This window comes from Martes martes, assembly GCF_963455335.1.
Source record: "Martes martes genome assembly, chromosome: 14".
NCBI classification, from domain to species: Eukaryota; Metazoa; Chordata; class Mammalia; order Carnivora; family Mustelidae; genus Martes; species Martes martes.
This window is the reverse complement of record NC_137902.1, coordinates 34,561,004-34,584,137: the sequence shown is the minus strand read 5'-3', so window position 1 is coordinate 34,584,137 and position 23,134 is coordinate 34,561,004. Positions and strand designations below refer to the sequence as shown.

The window sequence follows — 23,134 nt, the reverse complement described above, 5'->3', positions numbered from 1 at the left end:
GAGGCAGGCAGAGAGAGAGAAGGGGAAGCAGGCTCCCTGCTGAGCAGAGAGCCCAAGGTGGCGCTCGATCCCAGGACCCTGAGACCATGATCTGAGCCAAAGGCAGAGGCTTAACCCACTGAGCCACCCAGGTGCTCCTTAAGGTGATTTTTTATGAAGACAAAGTGTTTATCCTTCAATAATCACTACTTATCTATGACAAATACAAAATTTTTACAACTTGCATTTGAAAGCTTTTAATATTTAGCTACAGTCTAGCTAGAAGGAAGTAAATATTGTAGCAATATAAGGTTTAATTTATTACCAGGCCAGGCAGTAAGCAGCACAGCACTACCACCGCCAGCCAAAAAAAAAAAAAAAAAGGTTAACATCTGAGCAGTTTCTAGTCTCAGGAACTTTGTCTGACCTTTGCAGCCAGTCCATGAAGTGGGTACTTTATTTCAATGATGAGGAAACTAAGGCTTTGAATTCAAAGAGGTTAACTGATTTATCTGGATCAACAGCCAACTAGAGGCAGAGCCAGGATTCAAACCCAAGTTTGAATGACTGGAAAGTCAGAATGGCTGATCTGAAATTTAGTCTCCAGTAAGAGAATATAAAATGCCTGGAAAAATGTTAATAAAAATAATAATCTTTACTATCTCTAGATAGTAAGTCTCAGATTATTTTTTCACTTTTCTTTTTGTTTTTTTAATGTGTTATTTGAAATTCCTACACTGAGTAAGAAAGTTTTTTTTTTTTTTCCCCAAAGAAAGTCAAGCTTCAGGAAAAAAACAAAACAAGCATACAAAAAACCCATGATTCTATAACTTGAGTTTTGAGACACTCAAAAAAGTGTTCCCATGGTCAAGTGGGAGACGAAGATATTAAAGGTAGGAGGAAAAACAGGATGGAGTAGAAGAAGTGTTTTTAGACAGGGAAGCCACATGGTAAGTCCCCTAGCCTACCACCTTTCTCTTAAAGCTCTGTTCACCTAGATGTCTACATCTTTGGACCCAGAGATCTTCTCTATGAATTTACCTTAAGGAAAAGCTATGTGCAAGAACTCATCCATGGCAGCATCACCTATTATGGAGAAAAAGCTGGAAACAATCTAAGAGTCCAAAGTTAAGGCCTAGTAATAAATTATAAAGATCAGATAAAAATGTGGATAACATTTATTATATAAGGTATATAAAAATAGGGGAGACTGGGTGGCTCAGACGGTTAAGCGTCTGCCTTCAGCTCAGGTCATGATCCCAGAGTCCTAGGATCGTGCCCCGCATCAGGCTCCCTGCTCAGTGGAGAGCCTGCTTCTACCTCTCCCTCTGCCTGACGCTCTGCCTACCTGTACTCTATCTCTCTGTCAAACAAAAAAATAAAATCTTAAAATATATATATATATATATATATATGGATATACTATTCACATTTATTTTTTAGTTATATTTTTGTTATAATTTTCTCCATTTTTAAAGTAAAAAATTACTTAAATTTTTTCCTTTAAAATGCCAGCATCATAATTACATTATTAGAAGTAATAAGGATCATGTACATGGTGCCATAAACCAGATCTAAAAGTCTCCCAGCTGGAAAAGGAAGCAGGAAGCTCGAACACTCTACCCAAAGGACAATGACACGGTGATGTAATTGACCATGGGAAGTAGTCCATTCATAGGACATCAAGGTGGGCGGTATGATGAACAGAGAAGTTGCAAGCATATTAAGGCTGTAAAAATGTACATGTTACGTGCTTTCCGACTTATTAAGATATATTATAAGTACAATGCAAAAGACTCTTACTGATGAAACCTCACATTTGCAAGTGTGGTAGAGAAATATATGCAGAGGTGGTTGGACATGCATTAAAAAAGGGGCCACTAAAAATGGAGTAAGGTATTTACATTACCCATGGTGAATTTCCCTCTTTATACTTTGCCACTACTACTCTCAACAGGGCACAATAGCTCCTGTGTAAACAACAGTCACAAAGCTGTGGGAAATTATTTATAGACTATAGTGTAAGAGCTTTTCATAATATTTTATTGCTAGAAGAAAAGAATACAGACCCAAATAAAACAGGTATGCATAAAGAACAAGGGCTGAGGGGTGCCTGGGTGGCTCAGTGGGTTAAAGCCTCTGCCTTCGGCTCAGGTCCTGGTCCCAGGGTCCTGGGATCGAGCCCCGTGTCGGGCTCTCTGCTCTGCAGGGAGCCTGCTTCCCCCTTTCTCTCTGCCTGCCTCTCTGCCTACTTGTGATCTGTCTGTCAAATAAATAAATAAAATCTTAAAAAAAATAAGCTTTAAGAACAAGGGCTGAATATTTTAGGATAATTAGGAGAGGCTTATAGCTGTTTGTGGTAGAGAAGGAAGACAAATGCACCCTTAGAAGATACTAAAAACACAAACAGTTTGTGAATATCAGTTTCTTTTTTTTTTAACACCATTCTCACTTCTAAGTGAAATATGCTCTAAATTACCATATACCTAATCTTTCAACTGAGCAAAGTCGTGGTAATGGTGACTAAATATAACAATGAATAAATGAGAGATCTTTTTTCCTACTTCTGAAGGCCTTAAAATATAGCTTTTCTCAAATCCCTTATTTTCTTCATAGCCTGTTATCTACTTTCTTTTCACTGGAAATTGAGGAAAGCAGCAGAAAATCATGAGTATGGCAAGAAAATGATGAAATGGATTTCTGGGGTGGCTTGAGGAAATGCATATCAGGTGTTCATAGTCAGTCACACCCTATATAAAAGCCTGGAGAGAACCAGAGGGGATCAAATTTCTCACAGCTCTGGAGAACATAAGAATTCAAACGAAATGGGCATCCTTGTGGCCAACTCTTCACACTTTTCAGATATTTAGGCTCTAAACCCAAGTGGATATTTCCACAGGAAATTTCCATTACGGTATTTTAAAATATCACAGGGCCCCTATAAAGTCCTATAACACATAAAAAGAACTATCTGTAATTAGAAATGTAACATCAACCACTAACCTGAATTTACATTGGCTCTAAAAATAGGAAGTCCTAATACTGCTGACCTTGGGACTTTCTGCCTTCTATTTAATCCAAAACGTTTGCACACTTTAAGACATTTTCTTTCTGTTCTAGCCTTAGAGAATGCGAAGAATCACTGGCTGCTCTTAAGGCTGTGTAGTGATACTTCCTATGCAACGAAAGTGATTATATTTTAATAAAATGGAATTCTTTTCTACGAAGTTTTCTGAAGCAGTCTTTGGAGACTGGTTTACTAAATCTCCTATTTCCTTGCAGAATACTTTGACTTAAATGAATTACCCAGGTTCAGCTGAGGATTCCAAATGCACCAACCCCAGAAAACTTGACTTCTGGTTTCATGCTACCCAACACATGCTTCTGCCAAACATTATGATTAAAGCAATCAACCTTGATTATTGTAGGTAGCTGAACCCAGGTTAAAAAAAGAAAATCAATTTTAAATACATTCCACAATGCTTTACAGAAGCAAACAAAAACGGGAAAAAAAAACCAAACCAAAACAGAAATGAAAAAAAAATCACAATTATTAAAAAGCTGATTTTTGTTTAAAACACCAAGCAAGGAATGGACATATGAATATTCCTAACCTGCAAAATGATTCCTCCACATTATATCAGCGAAACTCATTGGTGGGCCACTGGGAGGGTAGTGTTTACCTTTCAGAGGCTCATGATCAGTCCTTATCATATCCATTAAGGAGTTCTCCAACGAGTGCAAGTTAAAAGTGTCATAGGGCCTACTCCGGTCCTAAAAATAAAAACACAGAATAAGACAATACATAAAATTACTTCATAAAACTAATACTATATCATTTGTTTCTTGCCATGGATTGATGACATGAATCAAAGTTCCAGATTGTTCTAATAACACATATTCATTTCATTAAGAATAATGATTTGGCAACATTAAGCTTAATACAAGTTTCTATAATTAATTGCATCCTTTTCCCCAATATTCTTTAATGTATATGTCCCACTACTTCAGACTTTCTCTCAAAAGAACTTAAGAAAGTAAATTCAAAGGGAAGAGTCAAGTCAACTGACTTTGCCCTCAGTCCTTCACCCCAGCCTCCAATGTCAAATAAACATTCTATTCAAATGAACAGGGAATTTTTTATCTAGAGGAAGTCCATAATTGAGAATTCTCAGTCTACAAACAGAATCACTTTTCTGAAAAAGCAAAAGGTGACTGTAGTTTCAATCTAATTTTATCGGGCATCTTTAATATTTATTACTGATAAGTTCTATACATTAGAAATACTCTGTAAAACTTAAAATGTGTCCAAAGTTTTATGAAAATTAACTTTTGAAAACCACTCAAATGAAAAAACTTTAACCCAAGATAGTGTTTTCATGATGCTAGAGGCAAAAACATTTTGAAAATAGAGAGCTGACACAAACTAAGTGAAGAAAATCATCGTTCTACTACATTTCACTCAAGCCCATGAGAGACTATCATGTACAAATTATTTTTACTAGCCTGAGCTAAAGGGAAGCACAACTCATGGCTTAACTTAACATTAGAGAATACATTACATTACAGACTTAGTTTGCTTTTGTTTAAGAAAAGCAAAACAGAGGCGCCTGGGTGGCTTTGGTTGTATCTGACTCTCGATTTCGGCTCAGGTCGTGATCTCAAGGTCTTGAAATTGAGCTCTGCGTGGGGCTCTGGGCTCAGTGCAGGGTCAGCTTGAGATTCACTCTCCCTCTCCCAAGACCCCCGCACACTCACATGGGAGCTCTCACTCTCTCTCTCTCAAATAAATAAATCTTTAAAAAAGAAAAGCAAAACACACATCTCAACAACCACACCAAATCAAACAATAGCAATGAGAGATTATTTTCAGGGTCCTGAACAGTTTCCCCAGACCTGCAAATAATCACTTAGCGTCTCCGATGAACAACAGTTAAGTAATTGTCTGGATGGCAAAAAAGGGATACAATAGGTTAAAAACCTCAACTTCAGTGACTATCTTCTAGCTTAAGTCTTAACTCTTGGGAAGCTGTTTTTCTTCTGGTTTCTGGAAAGCATGGCTGTACATCTATTCAGGGAGCCAGAAAGGAAAGTGGCATTTCTGCAGCACTGAGCATAAAGGAAGAATCAGAGGGTTACTGACTGAATGAAAGCAGTATGTATACATGCAGATCCTAAGAAGAACCCTCAACTGAGCACCAAGAGGCAAGAGTGCTAGAATAACTACTATCAATTGGGGCCTTTGGGGTACATCATGATCTACCTCTCCAGTCAGTGCCTGAAATTCCTCCCTTTATACAAACGAGAGGACTGAGCTAGAGTATTTCTAATATCCCTTACAATTCTATCCTTTTTTTTTTTTTTTTTTAACTCAGAGATGAGGAGTAGCAGTGGAGGGTGCAGATATTTTCAAATGCCAGAGACAGAAATTCCATTTTTACAAACTTTTAATGCACAGGTCAAGGGTCAACTCCTATACTAGGCCCTGGTGATAGAGATGAATGTTGCAACCCAGTCCCTATGTATAAAGTAACCAGTAAAAGAAGAGAGACATAACCAATTAAAATAAGAGAATAACAGGTGTTTTGACAGGGAACTGTGTAGAGTACAATAGAAATTAGGACATCTGTTTCTTAAAGAATGTGTATGTATTATAATTTTTGAAAAAATCACATTCTGAAAAGTCCCAGGTCTCCTCAGTCTGGACCTGCCATCTGACCAGGTATGAGGCTTGTCTTAGTTATTCTCAATGGTCTTCAGTATTCTCATTGGTAAAACGGGATCTAACCTGTGAAAATTAAGTTGAAACTACTTAAGTATTTATTTTACTCACATTGTGTTTGCCAAAGAGCAAGCATTCAACATTTCTTAGTTCACTGCCACTGCCTCCTCTCACTTGCTATCTCCACCCCATTTCTTTCTTTCTTTTTTTTTTTAAAGATTTTATTTATTTATTTGAGAGACAGCATGGGTGGGAGGGGGAAAGAATCCCCAACAGACTCCACGCTGGGCTTAGAGCCTAATGAGGGGCTCAATCTCATGACCCTGAGAGATCATGACCTGAGCCAAAATCAAGAGTTGGACACTTAATGGACTGAGCCATCCAGGCGCCCCTCCCCATTTTTTTCTTAACACTCATCAATTGTCTGTCTACTGTTGGATAAGAAAGAGACGTGGAGTATTTTCTTTGGTTCTCCATTTTGGTCTCTATATAATTGAAGAAGGACTTTTCTTTCACCTTTAAGGTCTTCCTTCAGATCATTTGTTTTGTGCTGGGTTCAAGTTATCAGTGGAAACTCCAATTATTTAAGGAGCAAAACTGAATTTTCAGAAATGTAGGTTTCTCTGTTTCTGTAAGAGGTATCATATTCTTTGTCCAGAGGAAAAGCCACGGGTGGAAAAAAAAAAAGGAGTGTACGGATGAGAAGTCAAAATGACAACTTATTTCTGACACTGACAATTCTGGAATGGATGTCTAGGAGCCTTCTAATATATATATATATATTAGAATTCTATATCTATATCTATGTATACATAGATATAGATATTTATATATATAAATATATTAAATTCTAGATCTGTATCTATATAGACATTTATATATCTATATATCTATATCGATATAGATATATATCTATATCGATATACCTATATCGATATAGATATATATCTATATCGATATACCTATATCGATATAGATATATATCTATATCGATATACCTATATCGATATAGATATATAGATATATAAATGTCTATATAGATACAGATCTAGAATTCTAATATATTTATATATATAAATATCTATATCGATATACCTATATCGATATAGATATATAGATATATAAATGTCTATATATAGATACAGATATAGAATTCTAATATATTTATTATATATATAGAATTCTATATCGATATACCTATATCGATATAGATATATAGATATATAAATGTCTATATATAGATACAGATATAGAATTCTAATATATTTATTATATTAGAATTCTAATATATATATATTAGAAGGCTCCTAGACATCCATTCCAGATATATAGATATAGATATAGATATAGATACATATCTCCACACTTCTAACTAGAGCCCTGCAGGCGTGGGACTGTTTCAAAAAAGGCTGATAAGGTGAAGGGACTATAAGAAATGCTTGTTTGAAGGCATTCATGAATCCTCCCAGTCAGGACAGTTTATTTTTTTCATTTAGTTCTTGATATAATCCTTCAATGTAGATAACAACACACTCATTTCACACATGGGGAAGATGAGGTTCAGAGAAGTTTCCAGCCTGGATCTAACCTCAAAGCCAATATCTAAGGATTACAGACACAAAGCCTGAAGGAACTGATCTGGTCCATACAAGCCAGTAAATGAAAGCTCTATAGAAGCACAGCATTGCATCTAATTACCAATGAAATAACCTTCACGGCAAGATGACAGTCGCCATCAGAAGACAATACTGGATTATTAGATGACTACCTGTCAGGAAAATGGAGGGGCTATTTGGGTGGGGACTAATGCATCTGAAGTGGTACTCAAACCTGTCAGATTGTCACTTGTAGAATGGTTAAAATACAGGTTCCTGGGCTCCAGTGAAAACCAACTTAGTCAAAATTTTGAAAGAAATAAGTGTCCCAGGTGACTCTTTTGACTAGCTAGATTTGAGAGCCACTAGACTGGACGATTCTTCAAGCTAAGACTTTACACCTGTATCTGATCAGTAAAATGGGATGGTAAAGTGAGGAAGGGAATAGAAAGATAGCAGCAGGAAAGAAACAATTCTGGCCACTTTGCCAAGGGTCAGCTTTGCAGTCTTCTGTTGATTGTGGCTTAGGAAAGCAGTTGGTGGTCTGGCATGTAAAAGTACACATTCTAGGGCGCCTGGGTGGCTCAGTGGGTTAAAGCCTCTGTCTTCGGCACAGGTCATGATCCCGGGGTCCTGGGATCAAGCTCCACATCGGGCTCTCTGCTCAGCATGGAGCCTGTTTCCCTCTCTCTCTACTTGTGATCTCTGTCTGTCAAATAAATAAATAAAATCCTTTAAAAAAGTTTTTTTAAAGTACACACTCTGAAACCAGTCATCTGATTTTCAAATTCTGGCTCTGCCAGTTGCTGGCATGTCACTCTGAACAAGTTTCTACACCTTGGTTCACCTATAAAATTATAATTTTCCCTATGGTTATTTCCAGTACTAAATGACAGAATGTAGAACAAGGCATCTGTACAGTGGTGGCTACTGGAATATCAGGGAGAACAAAAAGAAACTTTTATGATGCCACCTTAGAGTACTGGGACATATATTTAAAAACCCAGAGGTTCACTCGTGCTCAACAGATGAAAAGATGACAGATGAAATGCAGGACAAAGTTTGCACAGCCTTCTTAATTGAACGAATTTCAATGCAGAGGCTTATTTTCTCATTAAAATTTATTGATCTATGCCTCACTAATAAACATTTGAAGCATATTATTCATCCTTTTTGTTTTGTAAGTAGTAAACATTGCTAAAAGCAACTGATTAACCAGGAAGCCTGCAAGAAACAACAAAAAGGACAGAAAAAGTACAAAATTTGCAGTGAAATTCAAGCAGAAATCATACATAGATAAAACCAGACCACAATTTATCATTCAACAACAAAAGTCAGAAGTGGCAACTAACCTTTTAAGTTTCTTTTTAAATAAGTTTTGGTTCTCAATATAGGGAAAATATAGGAAAAGATCTTTTTTTTCATTTGTTTTTAATAAGCAAACACAACAGGAAGTATTAGAACATTTATAAATAATGCATCCCATTATTGACTCTTTCTCTGAAGATAACCAATGACAAATGCTATCAGTTAGCTGTATTTAGAGGGAGCCCACTCCGATTGTACAGTTCACTAGCCCTGCTTATTTTCTTCCCTCAGCTTGACTTAATATTAGTAAATTTATCAGGTATTGAAAATATGCCTGCCACTATTCTAAGCATGCTAAATGCATCCCCTCACAACTCTATTTTATAAACTAAGCAATTAAATCTTGGACAGATTAAGTAACTGGCCCAATATTCACAGGGCAGTAAGCAACAGAGCCAAGGCTCCAATCTACTCAAATCCAGACTGTGTTCTTAAGGAGTCTCACTCTACTGCCTCCCTGACTTCCTCCTACTCCCTCTACCTTAAATCCTTTTCACAAACATTCCCTCAACCTAATCCTAACACATTCAGAGAGGGGCTTCTTTGACCACCACCCTACCACATAGGCAACCTAATTAATCCTCACTTGCCCTTAGTCATTTACTCTTATTCAAATGACAGTTAAACTCAAGAAGTAGCTTGATGTACCCTCTAGCATTGCCACAGGCCCACCTCCACCAGCCCTATCCTATTCACCTGCCTTTTTCTAGGGAGAGAAATCTAGGACCCTTTTCTATCCTTTCTGACTTATTCCCATATTGTCTCCTAGAGATACAAGCTAGAAGGCTGCAAGGGTCCAACAACATCTGAGAAAAAAAGCAGCTCCAGAACCAAAGATAAAATTAATCATGGTGTTTTGCATGATAGGAACTGGGCTAAATGCTTTATAGACATGATCTCCATCCTTATCACGACCCTACAGGGTCAGCATTATCTCTATCTCACAGAAGAGAAAAATGAGGCTCACAAAGCTTATATATATAACTGCACAAAGTCACAAAGCTAGGCAGATATCAGGATGTGAACCCCCATCTATGACTTTCAAGTCTATGTCAGTAATGTTCCAAAACTTCTACACTGATCAGTTGCTTTGTGTCCCATAGACAATGGGACTTGGCTAGCAAAAACAGAAGCACAGACAGGATCAAAAATCAAAGGGTAGGTAGATGTTTGAAAAGGCTAGGAAAGGATAACTGGGGTTGTCAAATAATACAGAAAACAGGAGGATTTTTTTTTTTTTTTGAGATTTATTTATTTATTTGACAGAGAGAGAGAGAGAGAGATCACAAGCAGGCAGAGAGAAGAGAGAGAGGAGGAAGCAGGCTCTCGGCTGAGGAGAGCCCGACACGGGGCTCAATCCCAGGACCCTGAGATCATGACCTGAGCCAAAGGCAGACGCTTAACCCACTGAGCCACCCAGGCGCCCCAACAGGAGGAATTCTTAAAGGAAGGTTTTTACATTTATCATATGATTACAACATAGGTATGGATAAAACATTTCAAAGTTAAATGCACAGAACACATAAGGGAGGATTAACTCACAAAACAAGCCATTTCCAAATTTCTGCTCTACTGCTCTTATTTTCTAAAAATTTTTTATTGGGGAGGGAGGGGCAGAGGGAGAGAGAGAATCTCAATCAGGCTCCACATCCAGCACAGGGCCCAACACGGGGCTCAATCCCATGACCCCAAGATCACGACCTGAGCCCAAAACAAGAGTTGGACACTTAACAGACTGAGCCACCCAGGTGCCCCTACCATTCTTATTTTCTAATGAGTTAACATTATTTGAAACTATCTCAGCTCCCTATCTATACTATAAATACTGTTTAGTGGTAATTAATATGCTTTACTTATTTTAAATGAATATTGAACCACACAACTAACACATAAATCCATTCTTCCCAAACACACACAAACAGAAGATTATGACAGAAAAAGCAAAGGCTCCAATCCTGCCTTCTTACATTCTTCAGACCGCTACACACATTTGGCATGTATTCTTTCAGATGTTTAAAAAAAAAAAATATATATATATATATATATATATATACATGCCCACAGAAAAATGTTTTATGTTATTTCTTCCCCTAAACAAAGAAGTATGCATACTGTTCTGCAATTTGTTTTCTTTGACCAATCTTGTGCTTCTGAGATGGGTCCCTTTGAATAGGTATGTTCTTGCCTCTCCCCAACCCAACCATATACATCTCTCTCCTACAAAGTAAATGCATAATGACTATATTAAAAGAATTAAGTAATCACTTCCATATACATTCTATAAAATAACTTCTGATTTTGAGATTTCTTTCTCATCCTCTAGTTTTCACAAAATTTCTGTTCTGACCCTTTAACTCCATCTCTTCCATGCTTGGTCTACTTTAGCACAATGATTTTTTGATCCCTAGTTTCTATGAAAGACTCTACTAATAATGAAACATAAGAACTGACAGAACTTACAGTCCTGAGTAAAAACCAAAGCTCTAATGCATCCAAAAGTTCAACATGTAGTGATTTCAAGCACAGAATCTGCTTAAGAATACAATAAAGAATAGACAGGATATCTAATAATGAATACTTGATAGGGGCAGCAAACAATTAGAGAAGTAGTACCATCAAAGTCCTATGTATGACAAAATAGAAGTCTAGGAATTTATAGTTCTAAACCAATTATTGTTACTATTTGTCAGAACCTGTCAAAAACTGAGGTTCCCATATCAAATTGAACTTTACTATAGTACTGAGCTGCTTGACATACATTTTCCCTAAGATTAAAACCTTTCCGGGACGCCTGGGTGGCTCAGTTGGTTAAGCGGCTGCCTTCGGCTCAGGTCATGATCCCAGCGTCCTGGGATCAAGTCCCACATCGGGCTCCTTGCTCAGCAGGGAGCCTGCTTCTCCCTCTGCCTCTGCCTGCCTCTCTGTCTGCCTGTGCTCACTCTCTCTGACAAGTAAATAAATAAAATCTTTAAAAAAAAAAAAGATTAAAACCTTTCCTAAATAAAGGAAAACCTGTCACTCATGTGACAGAAAGGGAAAAAAAACCTTTTCAAATGAAGATTTTCATCCCATCTTCAGTAAATATCAAGTCCTTCAGTCTGTGGTCAATTTTAACCATCCCAAATGAGACTATTAGATTTGTAGCCCTCTGGAAAACATGATTATAGATTCTCCTTGTCACTCAACAACAAGCAGATAATGCTCCTTATATTTAACCTAAAGTCCTTATTAAGTTGAAATCTTTCTATAGTCTAAGAAAAGAAATAACTGGTCAGCACCTGCTGTGAATTTTAATATTCTTTAAGATTATTGTTCAACCCAGTCTTCCATACAAGACATTCTCAAGAAACTTCAATACAGCCTGGGATAAATTAGGGCATACAAAGAAATTACAACTTCCTCATCTTTTTCTTCTTGAGGTTGACTAGTCCCAGTTATTTTAACCTTTTTTTTTCTAATCAGATTATATTTTTTCTTGCTGTTAACAGCAAACCAAACTAAACAAGGTTCTTGACAAGTCTAAAAAAAAAAAAAAAAAAAAGAAAAGAAAAAGCAAGAGGATAGTTTCATTTGACAATCAGATGAGCATGACAACCAGCAATTTTCACCTAGCCTCTTCCAGCTCCCAGCCAACCCCAACCTTCCTTCACAGCTCTTCTCACTGGTTTGCTACCCAGACCAGATAAGAAGCCCTATTTATCAGACATTGAGAAACATGGCTTTTGGAATCACCTTATTCACTTGGAATAACTTACATATTAAGGCCAAATCTAGCTGGGCAAAGGGTAAGAGGTGAACTGGACAAAAAGTACAAATGCCTATTGCTACCACTTCTGACTATGGTAAACAGTTCAGAGCTAAGTAATATGCACTTTAAAAAGGAGCAGGAGTACAGTTTAGCAGTGTGTTATGTAAAAGGCAGAAAGCCAGACCTAGGAAGGATAAAAAAAAGGGAGAAAACTAAATACAATGGTCAAAAGAGCGGGCTTCAAGAAACTACAAAAATCAGAGTTACCTCCTTCCTTGATTATTGGGCATATGTGACTAACTGGTGTTGCCCCAAATCACTAGGCGGTTAGCAAGCCGGATATCATCCCAAGCAGCTTATTAAGCATTGGTTTATTAGGCATGATAATGCAGGGGGAGGCTTGACCTTTGCAACCAAAATCTACCGTAGAACATTAGGCAAAAGAACATGTAGCTCTTCATATTGTTATCTTTTTACTGATCACAAATGTCAAAATCCATCCACAAAACTGACTAATTCTAGGTATAGTTGTGACTCTCCCTCCCCACCCCAATATTTTCGCTCCAAGTAATTAGCATTAACTCGTTATATTGTTATTACTTCCTTACATGTCTACCATTATCAATAAATTGCAAAGTCTGTGGGAGCAGAGATGTGTCTTACTCATATTCCCATCACCTAGCAGAGGGCCTAGCACATCATAGGCATTCAGTAAATGCTTTTTTTGGACTTAAATCATCCTTCAGATGGTTTCATAGCACACGATTTTCATGTAAAACGAACGAAGAACTGCATACCTATTAGAATGAATAAGAAACAAAGAAAACCCCTGACAATTCCAAATGTTGATTAGGATACAGAACAACTAGAACTCTCATCAATTACTGGTGGGGATGCAAAATGGTACAGCCACTTTGGAAAAATGATTTGTGAGTTGCTTAAAAAGTTAAACATACCCTAAACTGTACAACCTAGCAACCCTATCTCCAAAGTATTTACTCAAGATAAATAAAAACATATGTCCATATGAAAACCTGTAAACAAATGTTTATAACAACTTTATTCATAATTTCCCCAAACCAGAAACTACCCAAATGCCCATCAACTGGTAAATGTATAAACAAATTGTGGTACCTCAACATAATGGAATATTATTCAGCAATAAAAATTAAATGAAGTGTTGATATGTGCTATAACACAGATAAGCTTTGAAAACACTATGAGAAGCCAGTCACAAAGGATCACATGTTGTATAATTCCAATTACATGAAATACCCACAATAGGTAAATTAGCCAAAGAGACAGAAAGTAGACTGGTCATTGCCTAGGGCTAGGATAGTCAAGAGGGAAACTGAAATTAACTGCTGGTGGTTATGGGGTTTCTTTTTGGGGGTGACAAAAATGTTTTATAATTAGATGGTGATTATTGACACACAATTTCATAAATATACTAAAAACCACAGCATTTAAATAAAATTTTAAAAGGCGAATGAACTCCATGGTATGTTAATTATATCTTAACAAAGGTATTATTATTTTTTAAGTTTTTCTAATGTTTTATTTTATTTTATTTTTTTAAAGATTTTATTCATTTATTTGACAGACAGAAATCAGAAGTAGGCAGAGAGGCAGGCAGAGAAAGAGAGGAGGCTTGATCCCAGGACCCTGGGATCATGACCTGAGCCAAAAGCAGAGGCTTTAACCCACTTGAGCCACCCAGGTGCCCCAAGTTTTTCTAATGTTTTAACAGGAACCATGATATTACCTGCAATCTGTCTATTTTAGGTATAGGACACGAGAATTGATAAGTTTCTTCAGCTATGACTGAAGAAAGGTAAAGTCTAGACTGTAGCTGTTCCATTCAAGAGCCACAACAGGACTCAGGTAATAAAACCTTAACCAGACAATAGAAAGCTCAAAAGGCAAATATATTGCCAGTCAAATAACTAAGCCATCCATTGTCGCAATGTTTCATTGACATTTCTAAGGATGTCTGCAACAAGACCTACTAGCAGTTATTGACCATATTACCCACAAACAGCACCTTCTCATGTCTCCCATCGTTTCTAAGTTTTTTTTTATTCCCGAGATTCCAGTCTTAGAATGATGTGCTGTGTCCTTCAGAGACCTAGCTCATTCCGTATGTAACCAGGGCACATTTTAAAAATGATATGCTCCAACTTCTATCTAGAACTATTACTAGACCACAAAAGATAACCATATCCATAAACACCAAAGTCAGCCCTGCTCCTGTTCATTTCAATTGTTGTTTGACTTGAATGGATAAATGAGGAGTTACACAGCAGAATTCGCAGATTCACCAGAATCTGACAGGGGCCGCGACGTGAACGCTTCTGCTGTGGCCCCCTGTTATCCTCTGATTCTTGTATTTAAAAACTGAGCAGCAAAACACAGCTGCTTTTATGCAAGTAGTCCTGGGGCACCTGGGTGGTTCAGTTGGTTAAGTGTCAGACTCTTAATTGTGGCTCATGATCTCAGGGTCAGGAAATCAACCCCTTCATTGGGCTCCATGCTCGGCATGGAGCCTGCTTAAGATTCTCTTTCCCTTTCCCTCTCTCCTTCCCCTCTTCTTCTCTTAAAAAAAAATTGTCCTGTGACAATGAAAGCAATCAAGCAAAACTGTTCCAATTTGACCTAGCATCTAAGGATCTTTTTTTTCTTTTCAGCTTTTTATTTAAGTTCTAGTTAGTTGGGCAATCCTCTCAGGTCTCCTCCCTCTTTGAAAGCATTGTTTTCTATCACTCAATAAACTTTACTATTGCTCAAAAAAAAATTCTAGTTAGTTAACATACAGTGTAATATTTGTTTCAGGAGTAGAACTCAGTGGTTCATCACTTACATACAACACCTACTGCTCAACATAACAAGTGCCCTCCTTAATACCCATTATCCATCTAAAAACCTCCCTTCAACTCAAGGTTTGTTCTCTACTGCTAAAAAGTCTCTTATGGTTTGGGGAGCCTGGGTGGCTTAGTTGGTTAAGTGTCTGACTCTTGACCTCAGCTCAAGTCTTGATATCAGGGTCATGAGTTCAAGCCCCACACTGAGCTCTACATTAGGCATGGAGTCTACTTAAAAAAAGTCTCTTATGGTTTGTTTCCCTCTCTTTCTTTCTGCTGCCATATGTTCATCTGTTTTGTGTCTTAAGTTCCACATATGAGTGAAATCCTATGGTATTTGTCTTTTTCTGAATGACTTACTTCACTTGGCATAATATAGTCTAGCTCCATCGAAGCTGTTGCAAATGGCAAGATTTAATTCTTTTTGAAGGTTGAGTAATATTCCACTGTATTATTATTATTATTTTTTTTTTTTACACACACACACATCTTCTTTATCTATTCATCAGTCAATAGACATTTGGGCGCTCTCTACAGTATGGCTATCGTTGATAATGCTGCTATAAACATTGGAGTGCATGTACCCCTTCAAACCTGTATTTTTGTACCCTTTGGGTAATTACCCAGTAGTGCAATTGCTGGATTATAGGGTAGTTCTACTTTTAACTTTTTGAGGAACTTCCATACTGTTTTCCACAGTGGCTGCACCAGCCTGCATTCCCATCAACATTTTTGTCAGAGGGTTCCCCTTTCTCCACATCCTCACCAATACCTGTTGTTTTCTTGTGTTGTTGATTTTAGCTATTCTGACTGGTGTGAGGTGTTATCTCATCATGGTTCTGATCTGTATTTCCCTGATAGTAAGTGATATTGAGCAACTTTTCATGTGCGTGTTATAGTAGCTGTAGCAGCTAAGGTTCTTCCCCCTTTCAGAAACTAAGGTGATGCCATGCCCAGTGTACACACAGATTAAGAGCTATGGACTAGAGTTCTTCACTGTCACTCTCCTGCCATCAGTGAAGAGGTCACCAATGTACATGAGTGCTTATTTTTAAGCAGGGAACCTGGTAAGTACCCAAAAAATTCACTCCGAGCTGATGGACTGAGACCAGAAGAAGAGAAGCCCATTAATTTTTCTGTGTTTGAACCATTCTCTTCTAATAGAAGGAAAAAGGAAAACAAACAAAAAGCCCACATCTCAAGTTTATTATACAATTCTGATTCCAGATGAGACCAGTAATAAAAATAAATTAAGTAACAAAACAAATATAATAGGATAGTTTGGTCAAAAGTGCTGTCTTAACCATTTTTAAAGCTTCATTATTTCTGAATTTGAGCAGGGCTTACTCCCTAGCCCCCTTTATGCCCAACCCATCTCTGATATAAGATAATGCAGGTTTATAAAAACATCAATCTGCCTCTATCTATCTGCCTCTGGGGAGAGAGAAATGGATATGTATACTGCTTTTCATAACAAGCCTTCTAGAATTTATTGTCATAGTTACCATATAAGGATTAATACATCCCAGAACCTGTGCTGAGTACTTTACTTAGATTAATTTATTTAATCTTTACATCTTTAATATTTACAACTATGCTATAGGATAGATATTACAATCTCTGTTTTACAGATGAGGAAACTAAATATTAAATTCAGTTCTTAATATAGATCGGGTGCCCTTGAAGGCAGCTATCCTCACACAAATTATTTGTTATATAAGCATTCCAGGAAGAAAAGAACATTTATAAACCCTTAAGCCAATCTTCAATTTAAATATTATCACATTTTTTTAAAGGTTTATTTATTTGACAGACAGAGATCACAAGTAGGCAGAGAGAGAGAGAGAGAGAGAGAGAGAGGAGGAAGCAGGCTCCCTGGTAAGCAGAGAGCCCAATGCGGGGCTCGATCCCAGGACCCTGGGATCATGACCTGAGCCGAAGGCAGAGGCTTTAACCCACTGAGCCACCTAGGCGCCCTAAATATTACCACATTTAAGATGAACATACTACAGGGGCACCTGGGTGGCTCAGTCAGTTAAGCATTGGCTCTTGGTTTTAGTTCAGGTCATGATCTCATGGGTCAGAGTATCTAGCCCCTACTGGGCTCTGTGCTCAGTGGGGAGTCTGCTTTAGGATTCTCTCCCTCTGCTCCTCCCCAACTTGCACACATGCACACATACACATGCTCTCGTTCACACACTCACTCTCTCTCGAAAAAAAAAATGGATCTTAAGAAAAAAAGAAGTATATCAACCATTCCAATTTTAGGAAAAAAAGATAAACATATTAAAGCATCTAAAATGCAAAGGATCTATACTTATTAAAATATTTGGCATGTGGAAGACTTAAAAAATTTACTTTAAAATAAAGCCCGTATAATTCTAGTAATGCTACTTTAAGGTACTTTAGAGATCATTACATAAAATGAAGTAATTTAATTAAGGGAAATTCAGTCAGAATTTCCAAAATGTCCACATCACCAAATATTTTTTAGAAGAACAGTTTTCTCGGGGTGCATGGTTGGCTCAGTTGGTGGAATATGTGACTCTTGAGGTCGGGGTTGTGAGTTCACGCCCCCATGTTGGGTGGAGAGTACTTAAAAAATAAAGTCTTAAAAAAAGAAAAATAACAGCTTTAAAGACTTATTCATTTGAGAGGGAGAGAGAGAGAGAGAACACATGCATGGGCGCGTGCACGCGCACACACACACACACACCAGCACACATCAGTGTGGGGAAGAGCAGAGGGAGAGGGAGAAGCAGACTCCCCACTGAGCAGGGAGCCCAAAGCAGGGCTCAATTCCAAGACCTAGTGATCATAACCTGAGCTGAAGGCAGATGCTTAACCACCTGAGCCACTCAGGCACTCTGAAGAACAGCTTTCTTTATTTCAAATGATAGTGCTAACAAATTTGTCCTGGGTGCTGAGGGCTGTTTTACTCTTTCTTCATTTATTCCACTTAGATTTGTTGGGAATTTTAATACGCCCGGCATTAAAGATTAAGAAGTTAAGAGAGGCACAGTCTCCATCCAAAGAAGCCAGCTGTCTAGTTTATAGATAATTACTACATAATGAGGTAAATGCAGTGACAGAGCTATGTGCTTGGAATTATGGGAGCACAAATGATGGAAAGATCCTTCCAGAAAAGGAAAGCCAGAGGCAGAGTTACATGCACAGACATCTGGGCCCAATTTCCTCAAGAAATTTGGAAGAACCCAAGAAGAGAGTCTCCAAAGGAGATATAAGGTAGATATAGGCTACAAATAGATAATACGTTTTTGTGAATACAGTAACATTAAGGTTGTAGTTTAGCAAATCCTTTCTACAGGACAGTATAAGTTAACTTATATATAAATAAGCACAATTTCAGAATAATATTCTACCACAAAAGAGTCCAACTTTATTTTAAAGACTTTTGTGTGTATATGAGGCCTTAAATCTTCTTCCTGGTATTCAACTCTGGGGACCTAGAGGGGAACACTACCATTATCTATTGAGCTAGATATGCGAACATTCACTCTACAGCATACTAAGGCCAAAAATCTAATTTCTTCCTATTACTTTTTTTTTTAGATTTTATTTATTTATTTGAGAGAGAGAAAGAGAACAAGCAGAAGTAACTGCAGAGAAAGGGAGAAGCAGGCTCCCTGCTGAGCAGACAGCCTGATGTGGGGCTGGATTTCAGGACTCTGGGATCATGACCTGAACCGAAGGCAGACACAACTGACTGAGCCACCCAGGTGCCCCTCTTCCTACTACTTTTTATTTATAGAGTATTTTACATCTCATAAAGCATTTTCACACACACCCTTGCTCATATGAATCTCATTAAGGTGCTCTTTTGAGCCTTATTTAGCATGCTCTATCCCACTCTGACATATCCCAGAATCTTCCTCCTATTAAACCAACAACAGAGCTATCAAAAACTCCTGGAATTAAATAATAGCAGAACTGATCCATATTGGCTATGTGCCTGGTACTGTTCTAAGCACTTTACAGGTTTTATCTCATTTCCTCCTCACAAAAGTCTATGGAAGTAAATACTATTATCATTCCATTTTAACAAATGAGAAAACTGAGGCACAAAGTTATCACACAGAAAGTATGTGAGACAGGAGTCAAACCCAGGCAATTCAGAGCCATAAAACCGTTGTGCTCTTCTGCCTCTAGGTTGAGAATCATCCCTAGTTAATAATTCTCATTTCTGTTATTGTCTAACCTTTATTTTTCCATTCATCCTGGTGTTGTGGGGGGCTGGGGTATGAAAGAGAAATGTATCTTCTTATATATTATTGCTTATTCATTAAGCTGAATTGCAGATCTATTAAAGAACTGAAAAAGACTTACTGTTTTACTTAAATTTGTGTGTCAAACTCTATTTGGGGGAAATAATTTAGTGAAAAACATGAAGTAATAATTTGCTTCTGAAAAGTGATTAAAGGGGTGCCTAGGTGGCTCATTCAGTTAAGTGTCGGACTTTTGGTTTCAGCTCAGGTCATGATCTCAGGGTCGTGGGATGGAGCCCCATGGTAGGCTCATGCTCAGTGCAGAGTCTGCTTAAGATTCTCTCTCCTTGGGGCGCCTGGGTGGCTCCATCGTTAAGGGTCTGCCTTCGGCTCAGGTCATGACCCTAGGGTCCTGGGATAGAGCTCAGCGTGGGGCTCCCCGCTCAGTGGAAGCCTCCTTCTCCCTCTCCCACTCCTTCTGCTTGTGTTCCCTCTCTCGTTGTCTCTGTCAAACAAATAAAATCTTTTAAGGAAAAAAAAAAGCTTCTTTCTCCATCTCACTCCCTCTGCCTCACCCCCGTGCAGTCTCTTTCTCAAATAAATAAATCAATCTTAAAAAAACAAAAAGGAAAGTAATTAAAGCAGGATCTCCTTTTAAGGTATAGCTATTTAGAGATTTTTAAAACTGATTCAATTTACAAATTTAATTTTATTCCCAAAATGTTGTGGAAACATTTACTCCCTAAAAAGTGAGATGCCAATGTAAAAAAAAATTTACGATTTTATTTATTTGACAGAGCGAGAGGGAGAACAAGCAGGGGGAGAGGCAGGCAGAAGGAGAGAGAGAAGCAGGTCTCCCACCAAGCAGGGAGCCTGACATGGGGCTCAATCCCAGGACTCTGGGATCATGACCTAAGCTGAAGGCAGACACTTAACTGAATGAGCCACCCAGATGCCCCCCAATGTAAAAAATTTTATATATAAACATAAATACATGTTTATGTATAAATTCACATACACTACTCTTACCATGGACTCTATCATTGCTGGAATATATTATGCCTTCTGGAGGCAGAGGGAAAAACAAACAAGTTGACTGGCAGTGTTAAGATTACTCTCATTCGATGAAACTATAGGGTATATACAACATTCTAAAGATTTATTTACTTAAGAGAGAAAGAGACAGAACATGCATGTGTGCACATGGGGGATGGGGCAGAGGGAGAGAGAGAATCTCAAGGAGATCCCCGCTGGCCTGACAGAGGGCTGGATCCTATCACCTGAGTCAAAACCAAGAGTTTGATGCTAAACCAACTGAGCCACCCAGGTGCCCCTCCCGCTTTTTTTTTTTTTTTAAGATTTATTTATTATTTTAGAGAGAGAGAGAGGGATATATATGATATTCCAAAAGCAAAGACTAAAAAGAGGAATTTCAAGGAAAGGAAATTTGAGGAAGAAAAAAGGAGAGGAAATCTATGAAAATATAAAAAGGAAAAAGCAGACAGAACTCACTATTTGCACAACTGTATACACAAGACAATCAGTCTCTTCACTGGGATGACCAGTGGTAGCCAGAATTATAATGCTCTGTTGCTCTGCATTAAGTAAAAGATGGTAAATCACAGCACAGCACAGGCACTCAAATTTCAATAGAAGTGGACAAGTTACTCAATCTCCCTGTGAATCAATTTCCTCATATGTGAATAACAATAACAATAAAAATGTGGATAACAATAATACCTACTTCACATGGATGTTATGGCAACACTATTTGTAAAGCACTTAGTACACTATGTAGCATAAAGCAAGCACCAAATAAGTGTTAAGTAAAATAAGCAAATTAATACCAATCTTCTCTATCATTGGGCAGGAAAGTAGTAAGGTGGTTATATACCACGGCATGGGAGTCCAGAATGAACCTTAATTCTGTTTTCATGAAATAATGATGAACCAACATAAAAGCCAGGCTTGACTTACAGGCTGAAAACTATGGAACTCTGAAAGACACAAGTGGCAAATAAATTACATTCGACTACACACATTCAATGGAACTGAATATACAGAAGGCGTAAGAAAAATCCACAGCCATTATTTTGAAATAATGGAAGATGGGAAAGTTGTGAAGACCAAAAAAAGGAAGGAAAATATTATACACACATACACATTAAGGAGTGATATCTAAATTACTGAACAATCTGTAGCCACTTAGAAAAACTGTAGGTATGAACAAAGCTTCAGTGGATATACAGTGCTTTTTAAAATGCTTTTTGCTTGAAAAATTTTATGATTTTGTTGACAACAATTTCATTTAAAATGTAAACATAAAAACTCAAAGTTAGGGGCACCTGGCTCAGTTGTTAAGCATCTGCCTTAGGCTCAGGTCATAATCCCAGGGTCCTGGGATCAAGCCCCATGTTGGGGCTCAGTGGGAAGCCTGCTTGTCCCTCTCCCACTCCCCCTGCTTGTGTTCCCTCTCTCACTCAAATAAATTAAAAAAAAAAAAAACTCAAAGATAGTAAACTAAACTAGGGATACCTTTAGTGATAAACAACGAAAACACCCTTAAACTGTAAAGAAAGCAGTACGTAAAATTAATAGAAACAGTAGCAGTATATTATATGTATTTACTCATTTCTGGGTAATAGTTGTTGTTCCAAAAACTCAATAGCTTTAGAAAATGTGAACTGGAGAGTGAAATGAGAATGTTTAGAAACATTCTGCCTACTAGCAGCAAAGTCTTAATCTAACAGATAGTCTATCAAGTATACAAGAAAACTCTTACATTTTCCTTGTATATTACATATTATATCTCTCTATATAACATGTTTCATTAATGTCATGCTAATGGAAGTCCACAGATCTATGCATTAAAGTATAAAATGAAACAGAAACCATAAATTATAAAACTATATTATGACTTCCAGTACAGATAAACTGTGCTAAATCATGACATGGAACATAAACTATCAAAGATCAAATTGCTTTACTATCAGCTCATTCAAACCCATTTGTTCCAAAACATCTTCACTGTCCAATATAGCAGCTACTACCGACGTGTGGCTATTGAGTAACTGAAATATCGCTAGAACAAACTGAGATGTATTGTAGGTATCAAATACACCCTGGATTTCAAAGACTCAGTAGGAAAAAAAAATAAAAATATCTAATTAATAATTTTTATATTGATCACATGTTGAAATGATATTTGGATATAGTAGGTTAAACACAATATATTGTGTTTACCTATTTCTTTTTACTTTTTAAATGTGCTACTAGAAAATTTAAAATTATCCTATGTGCCTTGCAGTCTATTTCTATTGGGCTACAGATAGGTTTAACAGAAACTGAGCTTGAATTCTTATATTCCCAAGTTAAGACCACTGACTATCCCACCAACTAGACCAGTTTACAGATTTAACCAATAATCTCTGCCCAAATTTCATTTATTAATTTCTGCCCTAAAGGCACCCAGTTACTAATCTCAGCCTCCAAAACTTTATTTAAGTACCTTAATTCTCCCCTCTCCCTCTTGCAAGACACTCTTGAGCCAATGTAAAGGTGGTGCTTGTTCAGCAGGTTTAGGAAAACCAGCTTTGTATGATCAACAGGTTTCCCTGGTGGTCTTTGCACAGGGC

The 23,134-nt window shown here is 37.5% G+C and overlaps 1 protein-coding gene across 3 annotated transcripts in view; it reads right to left on the bottom strand.

Moving 5' to 3' along the window:
- The window catches only part of CPEB3 (cytoplasmic polyadenylation element binding protein 3), a gene marked incomplete at its 5' end in the record, with an annotated part of 151,874 nt that overhangs the window by 111,044 nt on the left and 17,696 nt on the right, over window positions 1-23,134 (bottom strand). For 2 of the 3 annotated variants that reach the window (XM_080823314.1, XM_080823315.1), the window contains one exon: window positions 3,594-3,753. In XM_080823314.1, coding sequence (XP_080679440.1) covers window positions 3,594-3,753 — 160 coding nt within the window. The remainder of the gene's footprint in view (window positions 1-3,593; window positions 3,754-23,134) is intronic. The other variant, XM_080823316.1, reaches the window with a different exon arrangement.